This window comes from Eptatretus burgeri, chromosome 6, assembly GCF_056783735.1.
Source record: "Eptatretus burgeri isolate ZD-2024b chromosome 6, Ebu_testis_v1, whole genome shotgun sequence".
Lineage (NCBI taxonomy): Eukaryota > Metazoa > Chordata > Myxini > Myxiniformes > Myxinidae > Eptatretus > Eptatretus burgeri.
In genome coordinates this window covers 51,548,335-51,566,740 of record NC_140966.1, presented here as the reverse complement: position 1 = coordinate 51,566,740, position 18,406 = coordinate 51,548,335, and the positions used below count along the sequence as shown (strand labels likewise).

General features: G+C 43.1%; 1 protein-coding gene across 1 annotated transcript in view; it reads left to right on the top strand.

Moving 5' to 3' along the window:
- The window catches only part of LOC147024770 (uncharacterized), a 28,444-nt gene that overhangs the window by 6,487 nt on the left and 3,551 nt on the right, over window positions 1-18,406 (top strand). Inside the window, exons 3-4 of the mRNA XM_085887048.1 lie at window positions 5,555-5,762; window positions 16,417-16,506. Of these exons, the coding sequence (XP_085743174.1) occupies window positions 5,688-5,762; window positions 16,417-16,506 (165 nt within the window). The 5' untranslated portion in view covers window positions 5,555-5,687. The remainder of the gene's footprint in view (window positions 1-5,554; window positions 5,763-16,416; window positions 16,507-18,406) is intronic.

Genomic DNA, 18,406 nt, shown 5'->3' with positions numbered 1-18,406 from the left:
GGGTTTCGTTGGCACGACGTTTGGAGTGGGGTGGGAACGGGGCTCCATTTTGCACTATCTCAGTGCGGGGGGAAAGGGGGAATTGTTGATGCCCTGGGGGAGGAGAATGGCTGGCTGGCTTGGGTCCCGCGACGAGACGAGCGATTTCCCCACACCATAACCTCGTCGCCAACCGCCGTCCTTCTCGCCTTGAACCCGAGCTCCTTTGCCTTTTCCCGCAACTCTTCTCAGTTCCGCACTCTCCTCACCCGACTGACTCGACTGACAATTCGCCTTGTGCTCGCCTTTTTATAGGCGAGCAGGAGAAGCCAGTATGCAAATATTCGGATCAGAATGACCTCGGGGGCGGAGCCACACTCGCCCATTGGTCGGAGGAAACGGGGGCGTGAACCTCCCCTGATCCTAGAATTTGCATATATCGACTTCACACACACGCGCCTGGAGGCGGGGCCAAGCTGCCCCGCACTCGCTAATTGGATGGAGGAAAAGTGGGCGTGTAGCGTTTTTGATCCAAATTTTCCCTCGGAAAGGCCGCTATTTGCGCTCGCGGCTCGGTGCGCTCGGTACCAAACGCCAAACGGGCCCGAGACAGCCTGACGTTCAGTGTTCACAGGTGGTGCGGGAATGGCCGTAGAAGGAGAGAGGTGAAGGTGGTGGAGGGTTTTCGGTGGTGGTTTGATGGTTATGGTGCCGTTTGGGAATGGCGGTGATGCGATGATGTGGGAGCGTAGATTGTGGCGGTGGCATGGTTGTTGTGTGATGGCGGTTGAGACGTGGTTGGTTCAAAATAAAGATAGAACAGAAAAAATGGCTAACTCAAAGCGTCGCAGCCCAGATGAATCACATAAAGCCCTCTATACAACGGGTTTGGGCTAACTACACATGTACTTAGAGATATCTCACCTACGAGCCTTTTATGGTGTAATGCGAATTTCCACAGCCGTAACAATATATATATATATATATATATATATATATATATATATATATATATATATATATATATATATATATATATATATATATATATATATATATATATATATATATATATATATATATATATATATATATATATATATATATATATATATATATATATGTGGTCCAAAAAAATGAAAGTTCGAATTTCTCGCGGGCATGTTTGCCACATCGTTCCTGATGTTGAAAAACGCAAATAAACAAAAAATTAGCAGATTTGGAGGTGGTTTAGGGGTCCATCAAAGTCTCTCAACGGATTCATGAAAATGTCACAATACTAATAGGAAAAATGAAAGGAAAGAGCACAAAATGTTCTCAGTGGGCAGTGGGCAACTGGCGGTCGGTGAATTTCTCCAATGGTTGATCCAAGAGGAACAGTTCCGTGCTTTTCCGTGTAGAACACACCATACTCGCTCACTCTGGGAATCAAAAAGAAGAAAAAAATTAGAGATAAAAAAAGAAAAATAAAAGAGTACTTTTAACACCGACCGACAGCGAACCGAAAGCTCAACTGATGTCTCCCTCTCTCCCACTGATGTCTTCTTCTCTCCCACCGGATGTAACAACTTCCTTCCTCTTGATGGACCCCTAAATATTTTTGGACCTGTGGCAAATTTGGCCAGGAGTATTTTCTAGTCAGGTAGAAGAAAATAATCAACATGCCCCAAGAATATTCAAATTTTGAATTTTTCCCTTATGATTTTGGACCACCCTAATATATATATATATATATATATATATATATATATATATATATATATATATATATATATATATATATATATATATATATATATATATATATATATATATATATATATATATATATAGTAATTAAGTTTGTTTTCAAATTTCGCACTTTCAGAAAGACAATTGTTAAATGTGCATGAAGGCACACAAATAGCGGTTAAGAAATAATCCACGCACCAAAAATTATATGAGAAATTATTTGAAACATGAAGAGGAAGTGAGATGTTGAGTAGTTTTTCATAATGGCTTTCAGAACTCGGTCATCTTGAATTTTCATGTTATCGGAATATGGGACTTTTGAAATGATGGAATTCACTCCCAGAATGCTCAGTGCACATCCACAGAACTCCTCAGCAACAATGTTGATCCATATTTTGTTTGTGCGAGATGAAGATTGTTACCCAAAATGGCTCACAAACCTAAATGAAACCAAAAATACATGGAAAAGTACCTGAGGGAAAGAGATGTGTCTGCACAGCTCAGTTCACCAAAAGGACTGATATGTTGCAACTACCCATAAGTATAACTGCAAAAACTCCTGCTGACGTGGTGCAAGGCCCAAAGGATCATAGACGGACGCATTCTACCAAAACCCCCGACGGATTGCTGCTCATGAATGGACTTCGTACCTTGCAGGAGTGTCTTCTGTGAACATAGCAGGCTTGGTTATTTATTTAATAGATGTCTACTATTGGAAAGACAATGCCATGCAGCATTACCAACAGAGCAATGGCTACCGACTCTTCAACAAAGGACATCTTCACGATGTGAAAATACACAAAGCTTGTGCCAGCTATTATTCACGTGGGAGTGAGATGTACCAGGCAGAATTCCCTAAGGGAGACACTTTATCTGGTTTAGGAGCTTCCTAACAGAGATAGGGACATCATATCTGATGCTTGTGAATGCACAAAGTGAGTTTAAAATCGAGTTTTAAAATTACATTCACTATTAATCATGTTGGGGTGGGGGGGGGAGTGGGTGAGTTGGAGCTGTGAGGGCTCTTGGAAATGCATTGTTTATTTGGTTTGAGTCACAAGAGAAATTGTACTAGATTTTTGCATCTATTGCTAAAAGCAGAAGTGTCTGTGTCAGTGTCTGCCACTGCTCGCTTATGTTGACAATAAATGGGAGGAACTCAACACCTCTCATCCACAGATATAATCTTGTTACCTTCGCATTCTGCGAAAGGTTATGTTTTGGTCAGCGTGTATTTATTACCTTCGCATTCTGCGAAAGGTTATGTTTTGGTCAGCGTGTATTTATTACCTTCGCATTCTGCGAAAGGTTATGTTTTGGTCAGCGTGTATTTATTACCTTCGCATTCTGCGAAAGGTTATGTTTTGGTCAGCGTGTATTTATTACCTTCGCATTCTGCGAAAGGTTATGTTTTGGTCAGCGTGTATTTATTACCTTCGCATTCTGCGAAAGGTTATGTTTTGGTCAGCGTGTATTTATTACCTTCGCATTCTGCGAAAGGTTATGTTTTGGTCAGCGTGTATTTATTACCTTCGCATTCTGCGAAAGGTTATGTTTTGGTCAGCGTGTATTTATTACCTTCGCATTCTGCGAAAGGTTATGTTTTGGTCAGCGTGTATTTATTACCTTCGCATTCTGCGAAAGGTTATGTTTTGGTCGGCGTGTATTTATTACCTTCGCATTCTGCGAAAGGTTATGTTTTGGTCGGCGTGTATTTATTACCTTCGCATTCTGCGAAAGGTTATGTTTTGGTCGGCGTGTATTTATTACCTTCACATTCTGCGAAAGGTTATGTTTTGGTCGGCGTGTATTTATTACCTTCGCATTCTGCGAAAGGTTATGTTTTGGTCGGCGTGTATTTATTTATTTATTTGTAAACTTGTGATTCGTATAACTCAAAAAGTATTAAACCGAATTGCATGAAATTTGCTGGGATGATTGGTTATTAGCCAGGAAGCATTCGATTAGATTTTGGGATCGTTCGGGTCAAAGGTCAAGGTCAAGGTCACGAAAAGGTCAAAATCGTCTTTTTACGATAACACGGTCAATTTTTATTCAATTTGCATGCAACTAATGCCAAAATGTTCAGAACTCAACGCCTCATCTTGTGATATGCAATATGACACAATGACGCCCATACTCTTGTTACCGGTTAGGGGTCAAAGGTCAGGGGGGTCACGCCCTTGAAAAATATGCGGTTTTCGGCATAACTCAGTCAATTCTTATTTGATTTGCATGAAACCAGCATCAAACGAGATTACCTTCTCTTGTTGAAACGTTGTATTCACCGAGCTTGCCAGTGAAGACTCGCCAAAACGACGTGAGTTGATTGTTGTTTAGTCCGTAGCCCCCGAAAGTCGGGGGGGGGGTCATGACATTTATAGATATGTGGTTTGTGTCATAAGACCATTCATATGAAACCAGTTCCCCACACTCATACCAAGAACAAAAAAAGTAGTGGCGGCGAAGGTATGCGCTCTATGAGTGCCCGTTCTAGTATTGCCTATATTTTCATGAGTCTGATTTGTAACCAGGATCACCAATTATGGTTACCAATTTTGAAAGCACCACTCTTTTGTGTAAATCCTGAAAATTAGGTAAAAATACTGTTTGAATGACATATTTCATCTTAGTCGTGGCAGGTTAAAATGTGTGTGCTGTTAGAGTTAGGGCTCGTTAGCATTCTTGCTTGTGGGCCTGTGTGAGAAGGATGGTGAGTGTGTCGGTAATTGGAATGTGTCGCTTCCCATGCATGCCTGTGATTGCTGGGGAACAGCTCCATAGCATGTGAGGCCTCAATTGACTTTCTGCTCAGGTGTGTACCTGAAAAGGGAAAGGTCAGGTGCGTACGTATCTCAGGATTCCATCCTGAAGACATGACCATCATGAAGTAAATTTTATTGTGTAATTGAAATCGTTGAACCGTTGAAAAATCCTTTGTTTACTTAATATCACCATAGCAATATCTTGAATGTCAATTTGCAATTTTATTTTCCAAAACGACAACTGCTGTGATAACAAACATCATTTACACCACTGTCACCAAACTTCAAAGCGTTAAACATTCAAGCAAGCACTCCATGGAATTGGTTGATAAGGAACGGTTGGCTTGGCCAGCGATAGCAAGCTGATTGGAAAGGGAAAAACACCCAAAAACAAAAACATCGCTAATTTCTTAACATTTTCAGATTTCACTCCAGATTTTGAGTTATTTAGTACACGAGATCCAATCTTGAAATACAAAATCATCTTTCAATTATAGACTTTAATTAGTCCGTGAGAGGTCATTGTGAAAAATCATGAAGGTGTTTTTTTCAGTTGGCCAAAAAAAAATTGGGTATTAAGACCCCTGCGAGGAAGAATGGGTCGACCAAGGATAAGGCCTTGATAAAGAATTATTTAACAATTATTTAACAATTATTTAACTTGATAAAGAATAACAAGTTAATTATCTTCAAAAGGGGTGTTTAAATTTACCCAAACATCCAGTTTTCATTTATGTACTCCCTTGGAGTTCCTTTGGTATACATGCAAAGTTTTGGGCCGCTCTGTTTCATGGTTTTGACGTTATGGAGGAAACTGACTGACTGACAAACACTCATATTTGTTATTATAGATGATTGCTCTTGTTTTTCATTATATTTCTTTACCTCACTTTTTCATTATTCTCAATTTTTCTTTATTTCTGAATCGGTTTCCTAAAAAATTATTGCTCAACATGCTGTTTTTTTTTTTCACTCCACCCAATTCACACAGTTTCATCCTCTTTTTATTTTTTATATCACTCTGATATGCCCATATTTACTTTGTTTTTTTTCTTCTTTTCCCTAAATTATTTCCCCAGTTTTCAAGATGACAGCATGGTGGGGGCTCAAAGCTAGGGGGCAGCTCTAGCACCTCCCGGCTGCCCCTTACCCCACAACAAGACGGTGAAGGTTTGTTCTCGCTCTTCCCCACTGCTCCCCTCCCTTCCAATCATGATGCTGGAAGACGGCAAGGTGGGCAGTGCCGCCATCTGCCATTCTAACCAATTGGTTGCTTCGATGGGAAAAGTAAATATTTTTTCCTACTTTCTTGCATCACAAGCCTGCTCCACTCACCAACTAGTTTTGTTATAAAATTTTCTTTATAGCCATCCTTTGCTTGGTTTTCTTTGGCGCTGTGCCGCGCTCGGTCGTCTTCGGCACAGCGCCGTGCCATGCTTGGCCATCTTTGGTACCATGTCTTGCAGCGCTCTGCTGTCTTCGGTGCTGTGCTGCACAATTCTCATCCGTCTTCGGTGCTGCACTCAGCCGTCTTCAGTGCAGCGCTTGACTGTTTTAAGCACCACGCCATGCTCATCCATCTTTGGCGCCGCGCTCTGCTCATCGGTTTTTGGTGCTGTGCTCAGCTGTCTTCGGTGCTGCACTCGGCCATCTTTGGTGCTCCACCGTGCTGCACTTGGCTGGCTTAAACTCGCTCCCGGCTGTCTTTGGCGCTGCTCTCGGCCGTCTTCGGCGCCGTGTTTGGCCGTCTTCGGCACTGCAGCGCGCTCGGCCGTCTTAAGCACCATGCTGTGCTCGACCATCTTCATTAGCCATTCTGTTGTCTAGGTCTTCATTTTTCAGCTCCCTTATTCTGTCCAATCTACTTTACTATAGTCACACTTTTCTTTAATCTTATTTGCTTTGTCTTTATTAGTCTGTTTGGCTGAATATTATGTGGTGGTGTGACAAAGCAGGTGCTTGTGACAGACTCATGAATGCCTCCAGCAGGTATAATTATTTCCAATTGCTCAGGCAAGCTTTGTCAAAAGAACACCAGAGTTGAACAGATACTACAGATCTTAGCTCAAAATGCGAGTATGGAGTATGTACTCCCAGCAAAATGTTGATTTTAAATTTTGTGTGAAATGAAAATTGCTAAAATATAAGGCTGAAAGTTACACCAAGTATATTTTGATGTCATGGTTGTGATAAGTTATTGCAATCATTTTTGATATTGATTGGTAGTTGGCTGGACACCAACATTTATGTTTCTTGGCTGTTTCATTGCATTTCAAATCTGCTGTTGTATGATGTTTATCTGTTGAGTTAAATGTTATAAATTGGTTTATTTGAGCGTAATGGCAATGACATTATCTTCATGTCTCACTCCAAATATCACCACTTGACATAAATGTTAAAATTGCTCAAAGACTTGTCATTAAGGACCTCTGAAAGCATGTTATTCGAAAACCCCTGGAAGGCCTCGAGTGGGTCTTCGGAGACCATGAGGAATGGCTGATTCACCGCTGTGGAGACTGGGTTGAACGAGGACACAACGGAAGCCCTGTGCTAATGCACGATGGTGTGGATTTGTTGGAGAACATTAAAAAAATAACTCTGAACAAAGGGTCACAGGTCCCAGTGAAGAACGTTCAAAAAAAAAAGAAAGGTGACACATTTACTGTCCATGTATGATTTAAAACTCTTTGCACCGAACGACGAAAAATTGGCAGAACAACTGAAATTAGTGAAATAGTACTCTGACAAAATCCAAATGGAATTTGGCCTAGTTAAGTGTGCTGAGTGCACATTCGTGCAAGGTGGACCAACAAAAACGGACAACATAAAAATCAATCTAAATACAACAATACAGGTGCTAGACAACGAAGCATCTTGCAAATATCTTGGAGTAGAAGAGGGCTACCAAATATGTCACCAAAAATGTACAACATAATTACCAAATAATTATTCCACAGAACGAGGATGATGCTGAAAACATACCTCTTTCCAAGAAACAAAATCAAAGCCATAAACCAATGAGCAGTACCCGTGTTCCAATACAGCTCTGGAATAGTAAACTGGCCACAAGTGAAAATCAAAAAAACTATACATCAAAACAAGGAAACTCCTCATTATCCACAAAACGTTTTTTTTAAAAATCAGTGCATCCCAAGAATGTACTTGCCAAGGAAAGGAGGTGGCGGCGGCCTGATAGAACTCAAACTCAAGTACACAGAGCGATGATTGTATAATTAGCAGAGTACGTGAAAAGGTCAACATACGACCAAATACAATTTGTATATAAGCATGAACACAACAAACCAGAAGAGGTATTTTTCACCTTGCAAAAAACTTCCAAAGACGGGTACCACGAGAAGATACCGCACAGAAAAATGAAACGGCAACAAATACAGCCCCAACCTGAAGGGCACTCGGTCGAGCGCATACCTCCGCCACGTAATGTCGAATCCACGAGAGCATTTCGTGCCCAAAACATTTTTGAAATATCATGCAATATGTAGTTTTGGCCCTTTCTCTCAATGGTGAAGAATCACTTCAAAAAAATAAATAATTATCGTATCCAGATCTGGATTTAGATCTTCACCAAAATCAAATCAATTTGATGAGGTCACACACCCAACCTGTCCACCAAGTTTCATCTGAATCAGTCCACAGCTTTTTGAGATATTGTGCTATATATTAGTTTAGCCCTATCTCTCAATTGTGATGAATCGCTTAAAAATGATCGGATCTGGATTCGGATCTTCACCAAAATTGAACCAATTCCTCTGTGTCACACACCAAATGTGTCCACAACGTTTCGTCCAAATCCGTCCACAACTTTTTGAGATATCCGGCACACAGACAAGCAAACAGACATAGAGGGGTGAAAGCATAACCTCCTTCATCTTCGGTGGTGGAGGTAACAATTGCAAAAATGGGAAATATCAACAGATATATCATGACAACTGGGAGAAGCGACAAAAGAGCAGGACAATACAAAAAATAATTGGACTGATTTGGGATCGACAAAGAAGGCTCATTGGAATGGCTAAGAAGAGGTCAGCTCAACTTAGATGGAGAACGAATAATAATAAATGCCCAAGATCAAGGACATTACACCAAGGAATGAAAAAAGTTGGTGGGCCTGATCCAGACAGACAAGTATAGGTTTTGCAAGACAGAAACAGAAAGTACGAGTCACCTGGTTTCGGGATGCAAAAAACTATTATCAAAACAACTTTACACACAACGGCACAATAAAGTATGCAAAGTGATTCATTGGCATATCTGCAAAAATTACAACATCCCTGTTCCAGCAAACTCATGGAAACACGAACCAAGGTCAATCATTGGAAATTAGGATGTCATGCTCACATACGACCTGATGATCCCATTGAACGTGAACAGGGAAAATAAAGCCTTGCAAACAGACATCGTTCTCAAGAACAAAAAAGAAAAGGCAGCATTGCTGATTGAGATATCAGTACCCAGCGATTTTGGCTTAAATAATACAGAAATCAAGAAAATGTCCAAATACCAGGACCTCAAAAATGAGATTAAGAAGTCTTGGAAACTGAAAAGCATCAAAATTACAACAGTGATTATTGGAGCAACAGGACTATTAAAGAAGAACCTCACCGAGATTTTAATAACCGTCCCCAGGAATATTACCACAAACGAACTACAATTGGAGGTAGTCCGGGGTTCGGTGACTATCCTGAAAAGAGCCTTCGGAACAAAGCTTTGAGAACAAAAAGTTGAACAGCTTGGTCTATGAACTGTGATCCCTTACCGAAGCAGAGGTGGATACTTTGAGTCCTGGGAGGACTTTGTTCCATCTTCGCAAACCAGCGAATGTAGATAACAAACGAACGACACACTAACATACACACACACACACACACACACGTTGTTCATTCTTTAATTTGCTCGATTAAGATTATATCCCAGTGCACATTTCAATATTTTGTATTACAAGATGAAAGCAAACTCAATTTATTATCTGGTTGTGTAACCCAGACGAATACACAGTGTATGTTCAAAGTACAGCTTTCTTTACCATACCATTGTATCATTACAATCCCGGCAATGATGATCCTGCAACTGTCGCTTTTTTTTTTATTTTTTTATTTTTTTAATTATAGAAGGATCTTCCCATGTTTGGACATGCTTATTACATTGTATGTCCGAATGCGTAAACTATTCCTGATGTTGAGCTTGCCCATTGTTCCAATTTTTGCATCAGCCTTTGTGGTATATCATTATCAGACCTTCCTATGATACTGCTGTGCTGCCCTTTCCTTTGACCTCTGGAACCAGAAGAATCACCTTTGTTTTCCAGGCTAGTGACTGTCCCATTATTATTCGTAATCATCATTGATATTGTCTGGGAAATGTAGTTAGTACTGGAGCAAAGTTGATGGCATGCCGTCACAAATTCCCATACTTCCCACCTAAAGCCAAGTTGAAAATGGCAAAACGTTCCACTAGGAATGACCCAACATCAAATTTTCTGAGTTAAAACATTTCCCCCCCCCCCCCATTTTTACCCCTGTGACACCTGTAACCCTCAGTCCCCACCCCTTGGGGGCATGCACTGGGGGTAAAATCCAAAAATCATGACATATTTCATGTGTCCCTTATGCCTAATGTTGATTGCATATCTACAAAGCGTCATGAAATAATGTTTTAAGATTTACCCATAATTGCATCTTTTGGTATGTGACTTTTTGACCCTGCCTCAAGGGGGGGGTGGGGCAAAAATGATACTGCTTTAGCACGTTGGCGCCACGTGGTGATATCATAACGGCCCTCTGTCCGTCAATGCGTAAACAGTTCCAATTTCTTCTCTGAAACTGCTGATAGGATTGTGACCAAACTTGGCTAAAATTAGTTTTGGTGTGGTAGAACTCAAAAGTAAGTCATAAGATTTAAAGGTCCTAAAAGTTGATGTCATTAAATCTGCTCCATAATGACATTATATAATACATCACCCTGGTCAAAACTATAAAAGGAGCCATGCATGTGTCCGTGCGTGCCTGCGAGTTCGCCCCATTGACTTGACAGTTCGCCTGACTCCACCCACAGTTTCTATATTAAGCCGCTAATTTAATTACCCTTTAGAACCCTTTAGAGATATCTTTTCTCTCAAGCAGTGCTTTTACTGCAGAGGTTATGCACTTTTGCTTTTATTTCCAACTATTTTCTCAAATCATGAGTTGAACAGATGACTGTGAGACAAGTTTCTGTGAAGTCTGTTCCCCATTACATATTCTGTAATATTATATTACGTACCAGCAAATACCACCCGTCGCTTCGCTGACAAGAATACTAAAGGGGAGGGGGAGGGTGAGGGGGAGAAAGGGAGAGAGCAGTGGGGGAAGGGAAGACAGTGTGAGGTGAGAGTAAGGGAAGGCAAACGTACGGTTTTTTTGTCAGGTTTTTTTGTCAGGTCAGGTTCGATCTGTGACCTGCTACAGGTACCATGTAAACCTGTACTAACCTGTTCCATGGTCGGGTTGTCGGCGACTAAACCGTCTCCCCCACCAGGTTTTCTGGTGAGGAGGGTGTTTGGATATGGACACCCAGCAGGATTAAAAACAAAACCTGTCAAAGGGCGGAGGAGCTCCTTGTGAGCCAACGGCCATCCATATCTAGTGCCCAACTGTGTCTGCGGACGTCCTCCTGCAGTTGGGTTACTTCTTATTAGGAGGTTGGTGGCAGGATTTGCACTCCAGCCACCGTAAAACGCTTCATTCCGCAAAACGCAAAAACGCAAAAAAATCTGAAAACCCACTCCGTGGGAGTACCTCCTGTGCAGCTTCCCTTCGCAGGGCAGCTCACCGGATGATGGGATTGGGGCAAAGCCTTCGGGACCCCCAATCTTTGATAGGAGGGAAACCACGGGGTAACATCCCTGGGTCAGATTGCGGGAGAGTGTGTCGGAGTGGTGCTGAGGTGTCGTCCACCAGACGGCGGTCTCCTTGGGTTAACCTGAGGCGGTCCCTTCGGGTGGGTGCCTGGAATGTCCTATCCCTAAGAGAGGATGATCACCTGTCTCTGTTATCATCTGAGCTCAAGCGTTTGGACATCGGGATTGCAGCTCTCTCTGAGGTTCGGAGACCGGATTGCGGCGAGATAATGGTGGGTGGTTACACCTACTATTGGTCTGGTCGCTCTGATGGTTACCATACCCAAGGAGTTGCTGTAGCTGTGTCCAATAAGCTGACCCCAATGATAATTGAGGTAACACCGGTCAACGAGCGTATTATGAGATTAAGGATTCGTCACTCCTTAGGTGTCATTTCCCTGGTCTCTATTTATGCTCCGACTGAGGCGAGTGATCTTACCGTGAAGGACACATTCTACGCCACACTCGAGTCTGTGGTTGATCAGTGCCCCAGACGAGATACACTTCTAGTCTTGGGGGATTTCAATGCATCGACTGGAACTGATAGGGATGGTTATGAGGTGTGTGTTGGTCCCCATGGGTCAGGAACTATGAACCAGAATAGCACTAAGTTCCTTGACTTTGCAAGAAGTCATGGACTTAGGGTGGCTGGTTCATGGTTTCAGCGCCCGCAAGCTCATCGCTGGACTTGGTATTCCAACGCTGGCGGTGTGGCAAAGGAGATTGACCATGTCCTCATTGACGGTCGTTGGAGGATGATCCAGAACTGCAGGGTCTACCGGAGTGCTCAGTTCCTCAATACTGACCACAGGCTTGTTGTAGCAACTCTAAAGCTGCACCTTAAATCCTGGAGAATGGTACCATCCCAGCCTAGGCTGGATGTTGCCAAGCTCAGGGATGAGAGAGTAGCTGAGGAGTTTGCGAACAGGCTGAGTGGACACTTGGGGGGTCTGGGTGCTTTGGGGGTCCTGAAGAGTTGTGGAGCACCTTCAAGACCACCGTCCTTGATGTTGCCGGTGGATGCCTTGGAGTTCACCGCAGGGCAAAGAAGAATTTTGTCTCTCAAGGGACACTGGATACCATTGACCAGAGTCGCAGGGCCAGGCTGAATGGCAGAGCTGAGCTGTTCAGGGAGCTGAGGCGTAAAACTGTATGTGCACTGAGGGTGGACAAGGAGGCCTATGTGCGAGGAATCTGTGAGGGGTAGAGCATCACCTGTGGACAGGTGATTCTCGTCCCGCTTACAGGGGAATTCGCGCATTACGTTCATCCAAGCCCATCCCTCGGAGCACTGCAGTTAGAGCAGAGAGTGGTAGGCTCTTGACAGAGGAGTCTGAAGTGAAGGCCCGCTGGGCCGGTTACTTTGAGCGGTTGTACCAGGCTGATCCCCCAGCTGTCGAGTTGGACGTCAAGGGTGTTACAATCCCTGTTGCTGACCCTCGAATCAACTGTGGTCCACCATCGCTTGTGGAAACACGGGCTGCGGTGAACCAGTTGAAACGGGGCAAAGCTCCAGGGATCTGTGGCATCCATGCCGAACTTCTCAAGGCTGGTGGAAATGCTGCACTCGCGTCGTTGCATGCAGTTTTGTGCTCTGCCTGGAACACAGGCATCATCCCAACTGACTGGAAGAGGGGCCTTGTTGTCCCTCTCTGGAAAGGGAAGGGTGATCGCCAAGACTGCAACAACTACCGAGGGGTGACGCTGCTCTCAGTGCCGGGCAATGTCTTTGCTCGGATAATTCTTGATAGGGTTCGCCACCATCTGCTTGAGCACCAGCGTCCAGAGCAGTCAGGCTTTACACCAAAGAGGTCAACGATTGACCGTATCCTTGCACTTCGTGTCCTCACCGAACGCAGACGAGAGTTTCGGCAGGGGCTGCTTGCAGCCTATGTTGATCTCTGTAAAGCGTTCGATTCAGTGAATCGGGATGTCCTCTGGAGGATTCTTGGTCTTCGTGGGGTGCCACCAAAACTGATCGATCTGATGTCTGAACTCTACTCTGGTACTGAGAGTGCTGTGAAGTGTGGTGGTACCATCTCTGACTTATTTCCAGTTGTTACTGGAGTTCGTCAGGGGTGTGTACTTGCCCCCACACTTTTCAGCACTTGTATGGACTGGATTTTTGGGAGGATGTCGGAGAGATCAAGTTGCGGTGCATCGTTTGGCAATGTCAAGATCTCGGACCTTGATTTTGCAGATGATGCAGTCATCTTTGCGGAGACTTTAGACATCCTCTTGGGGGCCCTCGAGGTGCTGAATGAGGAGTCGGAGCCGTTGGGATTACGGATTTCTTGGGTCAAAACAAAGATCCAGGCTTTCGGTGACATCTTGGATGCTGCTGTCCTGTCTGTGTCTGTTTGTGGTGAGGATGTTGAGGTCGTGGATAGATTCACTTACCTTGGCAGTGATATTCATGTCTCCGCAGGTTGTGAGCCGGAGGTCAATAGACGTCTGGGTCGGGCCTGGGGAGTCATGGATTCACTGGATCATGGGGTGTGGCGCTGCCGGTACCTGTGCGGGAGGACGAAAGTCCGAGTCTTCAGGTCCTTGGTACTTCCAGTCTTGCTCTATGGGTGCGAGACTTGGACTTTGACCAAGGATCTGAGACGGAGACTTAATTCCTTTGGTACCAGGTGTCTTCGGAGAATCCTTGGCTATCGCTGGTCGGATTTTGTGTCCAACAGGCGGTTGCTGAGAGAGACTCGGATGAGATTTGTTACCTGCATAGTCCGTGAGCGTCAGCTGCGGCTGTATGGACATGTGGCTCGTTTTCCTGACGCTGATCCTGCTCACCAGATTCTCTCAGCGAGGGAGTCTCATGAGTGGAGGAGGCCAGTGGGCCGACCACGTGCCTCATGGTTGCAGCAGGTTGACCATCATCTCAAGGAGATGGGGATGGGCCTGGCATCTGCCTGGGGGATGGCCAGACGGAGGCCCCTGGAGTACCGGCGGAAAGTGGATGCAGCGACGCGCTGTTCTGGCACATGCTCCCATACCTGACTGAGTGGGGGAAGGGAAGACAGTGTGAGGTGAGAGTAAGGGAAGGCAAACGTACGGTTGAGCGTTAATTATGATTCATACTGTTTCATCAAAATTATTCTGCATAAAATAACAGTGAAGATGGAAACAAAATAATGTCTGAAATCCATTTTCTACCGGTTATACTATGAACACGGTCCGGAGACAAACACCGCCCAGACGCGTCCAGAGCCAAGCCATCCGGACACAAACGCCACCCGGATGCGTCCGAAGACAAACTCCCGTCCAGAGACGAACACCGCCCGGACGCGTCTGGAGGGTGGGGAGAGGATCGATGCCTTTTGGTTGAGAGGAGAAGGGTGAGGACTTAGAGTTGGCAGTATGGTAAAGATGGGTCAGAGTTGGGAGGGGGAGGCTGAGGCTTTTTTGTTGAGTTCATATAATTGCATCTGTGAGTTCACTCACGGTAAAAATATGTGCGCATGTGTAGTCACCCTACGAGTAATGTGCGAGTATATAACTTGACCATCTCAACTGATGCCCTCACCACTTGTTTGAGGCCACATGGAACATCGTTTCAGTGACCTTATGGAATGGGGGCATCATCAGTCCATTAGTCCATAAAACACTTGCAAATTCTTCAACTCAACTGCTGATGGGACTGTGAACAAACTCGCCTTCAATGATCTTTGGTGTGGTAGAACTCGAGCTTGTTCGTGTGTTTATCCCTTTACAACTATAAGTAGATCATCGTAATGTTTTTAAGGTTGTCAAAACGTCACATTTTAGACTTCTTGGAAACTACGGACAAGTTTTGATCGATCTTAGCTAATATAGCCATTGTCCAAACCTGAACATAGTTTGTTAATGGCATGTGCCCTTGACATCTTTAAATTGGTCATTGTGAGGTCAAAAGGTTGCAAAACTGTCCAGTGTTTCATGTCAATTCTAGATACCTGACCTGAAATTGTATTATAAATGCATCTCTTATTTTAACCCTGCTTCATCCATCACTCCACTTTTGGCATCAGCCAGGTGAGCTGCAGGACCTTTGGTCCTCTTTTAAAAGTTAAGACACAACAACACCACTACACTGCCAATATAAACTACACAGTAAATTTGTATATCAGTTAGTTGTGACATCATATAAGATGTGTCGTGATGAATAACTATTGCTTTTTCACACACTTTCATGTGGAAGGTCTGTGCTTCATTTCACTTTCTTCCTTCTTATCATTCTGGCATCATCGTTAACTTTTGAGACCTTAAGTCTATACTTGGAAAAACTGCACCAAAATGTAATCGTTTCTTTGCTGGTTCACATTTAAGAGGTGCAAAATTTCATCTTTGTCTGATCAAGTGTTTTCAACTTATCAACTCCACAGACAGAGGCAAATGTTCACAACTAAGGAATATGATGATGAGACTTTCCTCCTCAGGAGTTGTGGAAGCACAGAGGGCTGATTCATATATTTTGAGATTTTACATCAGATAATTTAATATGTATTGCAATGCACTGCCTGCCAGGATACCATCGCATAATTTTGAACATTTACGTTAAACATTTGCACTTTATAATGTTCGTTTGAATTTTGATATTTTTTCAATATTGATCTTTCCAAACACTTGTTATACTTGTGGATAGTGAATATTATTTTCTATTTCATGAATATCTTTTAAAGTTTTTGATCTAACTACATGCTCTGATAGTAGAGATGAAATGCAATTGTCACTTCTGCAGCTACGTTGTTGGTGACTTTATTAATATCAATAATGAAGGTTGCAATATAGCTCCTTGTGAAAAGAGACGTCAATGGCAATGGAAATAAGAGGGGGGAAATATAATATAGATCATTTGGCACTTCTGATGCATCATAAAAATTTCCACCATCTTTTGTTTCGGTTAAGTTCACCCGATCAAAAAAGAAAATAAATTAATCGTGATTGATTTTCCGCTGTTTAATTGCTGATTATTATTTTTTTTCCACAATAATATTTTTGTTGAATGTAAACGCATTTTACTTCTGCTATCCTCCCCTTTTATCTCCAACTGCTTCCCAACAGGGAGAGGTCTGCCCATTATGTCATGTGGGTCGATTGGCATTCTTCCACCTAAACCTGCAAGAAGCCATAATTATTTGTTCAGAATCTAAGGTAAATAACAATCGGAGAATGCCTGTTTTTCCTTATCTTTCCTTTGAAATACTTCTTTTAGCATTTTCAACTCCATTTTTTATTTTATAAATCGAGACTTCTGGACAAGCAATGCAATACAGAGCAAAAAAGAAAAATACTGATAGTGGGCCATGTGTGGACAAAACAAGCCATGGAACGAATTAATAGGAAAAGAAAAGGAGACAGAGATAAAACAGAAATCAGCAAACAAGAGGTTGGGTTAGATAAGGTTAATGAGGGAAGAAAAGATCATGAGAGTGGATGGTGGATAATGTGAGATGGTTGTTTATTGCCAGCTTGAAACCCTGGAGGGAAGAGTGGGATTTAACTGAATCCCTGGAAGGCAGCTTGGGACAGTTTCACAAAAGGGAGAAAAGAGAGACGAAAAAAAATGTGCGGATGGGCGATAAGCCTGGATTTTGGGAGTTTAACCAGGTCGAGCGTTACTGGAAGGCTGCCTGCATTCTGGAGGAGCTGGGGATGACTGAGAGTAGAGGGAAATCGGCTGCAGGAGATGGAGTAAAACTATGGAGGCCACCAACTCATTTGTGATGTGATGTGTGCAAGTTTCTGCTTGAACCTTCAGCATGAAAAAAAATTATCAAATTCCATCAGCCATGCACTTTTGGACGTAAATGATACTCGTGAAAGTTGAAAATGTTGACCAAGTCATGTTGTGTATGTGTTGTAATAACAATGCACAGATGCATGACAAAACATTCAACACGCCATGCTTGCATGCCTTGTTGCTCAAATTGAAAGGAATTGACAATTTTGGAGAAAGTCTTACAGCTGTCATTTAATATAACACAATCCATCCATTGGGACCATACTCTGTGCAGAGCATTGGTGCTGCCTAAGCAGTCTCCTTGGCTATTGGGCACAATCCTGGATGGGTCGCCACAAAGACACAGGATACCAGCAAACTGGCACTCATTTTGCCAACCTCGGAAGGATGACAGGCAGAGTCAACCCCACCTGGTATTAATTCAACAGTCGAGTGAGATTTGAACTCAGGATCCGAGGATAACAAGCCTACACCCTAACCATTAAGCCAACATCAGGCATAATATAACACAATAATACACATAATGTACCATATAGGCTCGCGTCATCCCTTTAAATTCGTTAGCAAACAAAATAATTAAATCATTGCTTTTCTCACCAATTGTGTTGAAATAGATGATCAATAGGAAAGGTTAAATGGGGGAAAAAGAAGTTTGCTTTATAAACACGCCAAAATACTTACAAGGGGTGTACACAGGGTTCTTGGAAAGCCTTAATTATTCTTCGACACCTAAACTGTATTTTTTTGCTCGATATAAACCTCCAAGCAAGCTTATCGTTTCATTAATCAGTCATCATTTGTTATTTCAAAGTTTCATCCAGAATTTGCGAGGTTAAACAATTAGCCATTCTTGGCTAATTCCTGACATCTCACACACTCACTGTGTTTCTCCGAAAGGACCATCTGGTGAACCCTCCCATTTACTTTCCAAACAATCCTCTTGAAGAACTTCAGTCACTTAAACTTTTTGGCCTCACTATCAGCCTTGATGTTTCTTGGGCAAACCATACTTCTGAGTTGACCTCCAAAATCAGTCACTGACTGGGCATTCTTCGTAATGCAGTCTTTCCTTGGCACAGCTGAACTTCTATCCACCTACAAGGATGTGATCTGCAGTTTTTTGGAGTACCGCTGTCCTTTCTGGGATGGTGGCCTGGCCTCACACCTTGTTCAGCTTGATGCCATCGAAACCAAGACTTTCAATATAATTGGAATCTCCCACGATGAATCTGAGTCTGTGGGCCTATCACTTTCCATCACAGGCAGGTCGGTGGTCTCTCTGTCTTCTACCACCTCCTTTCTGGTGTCGCA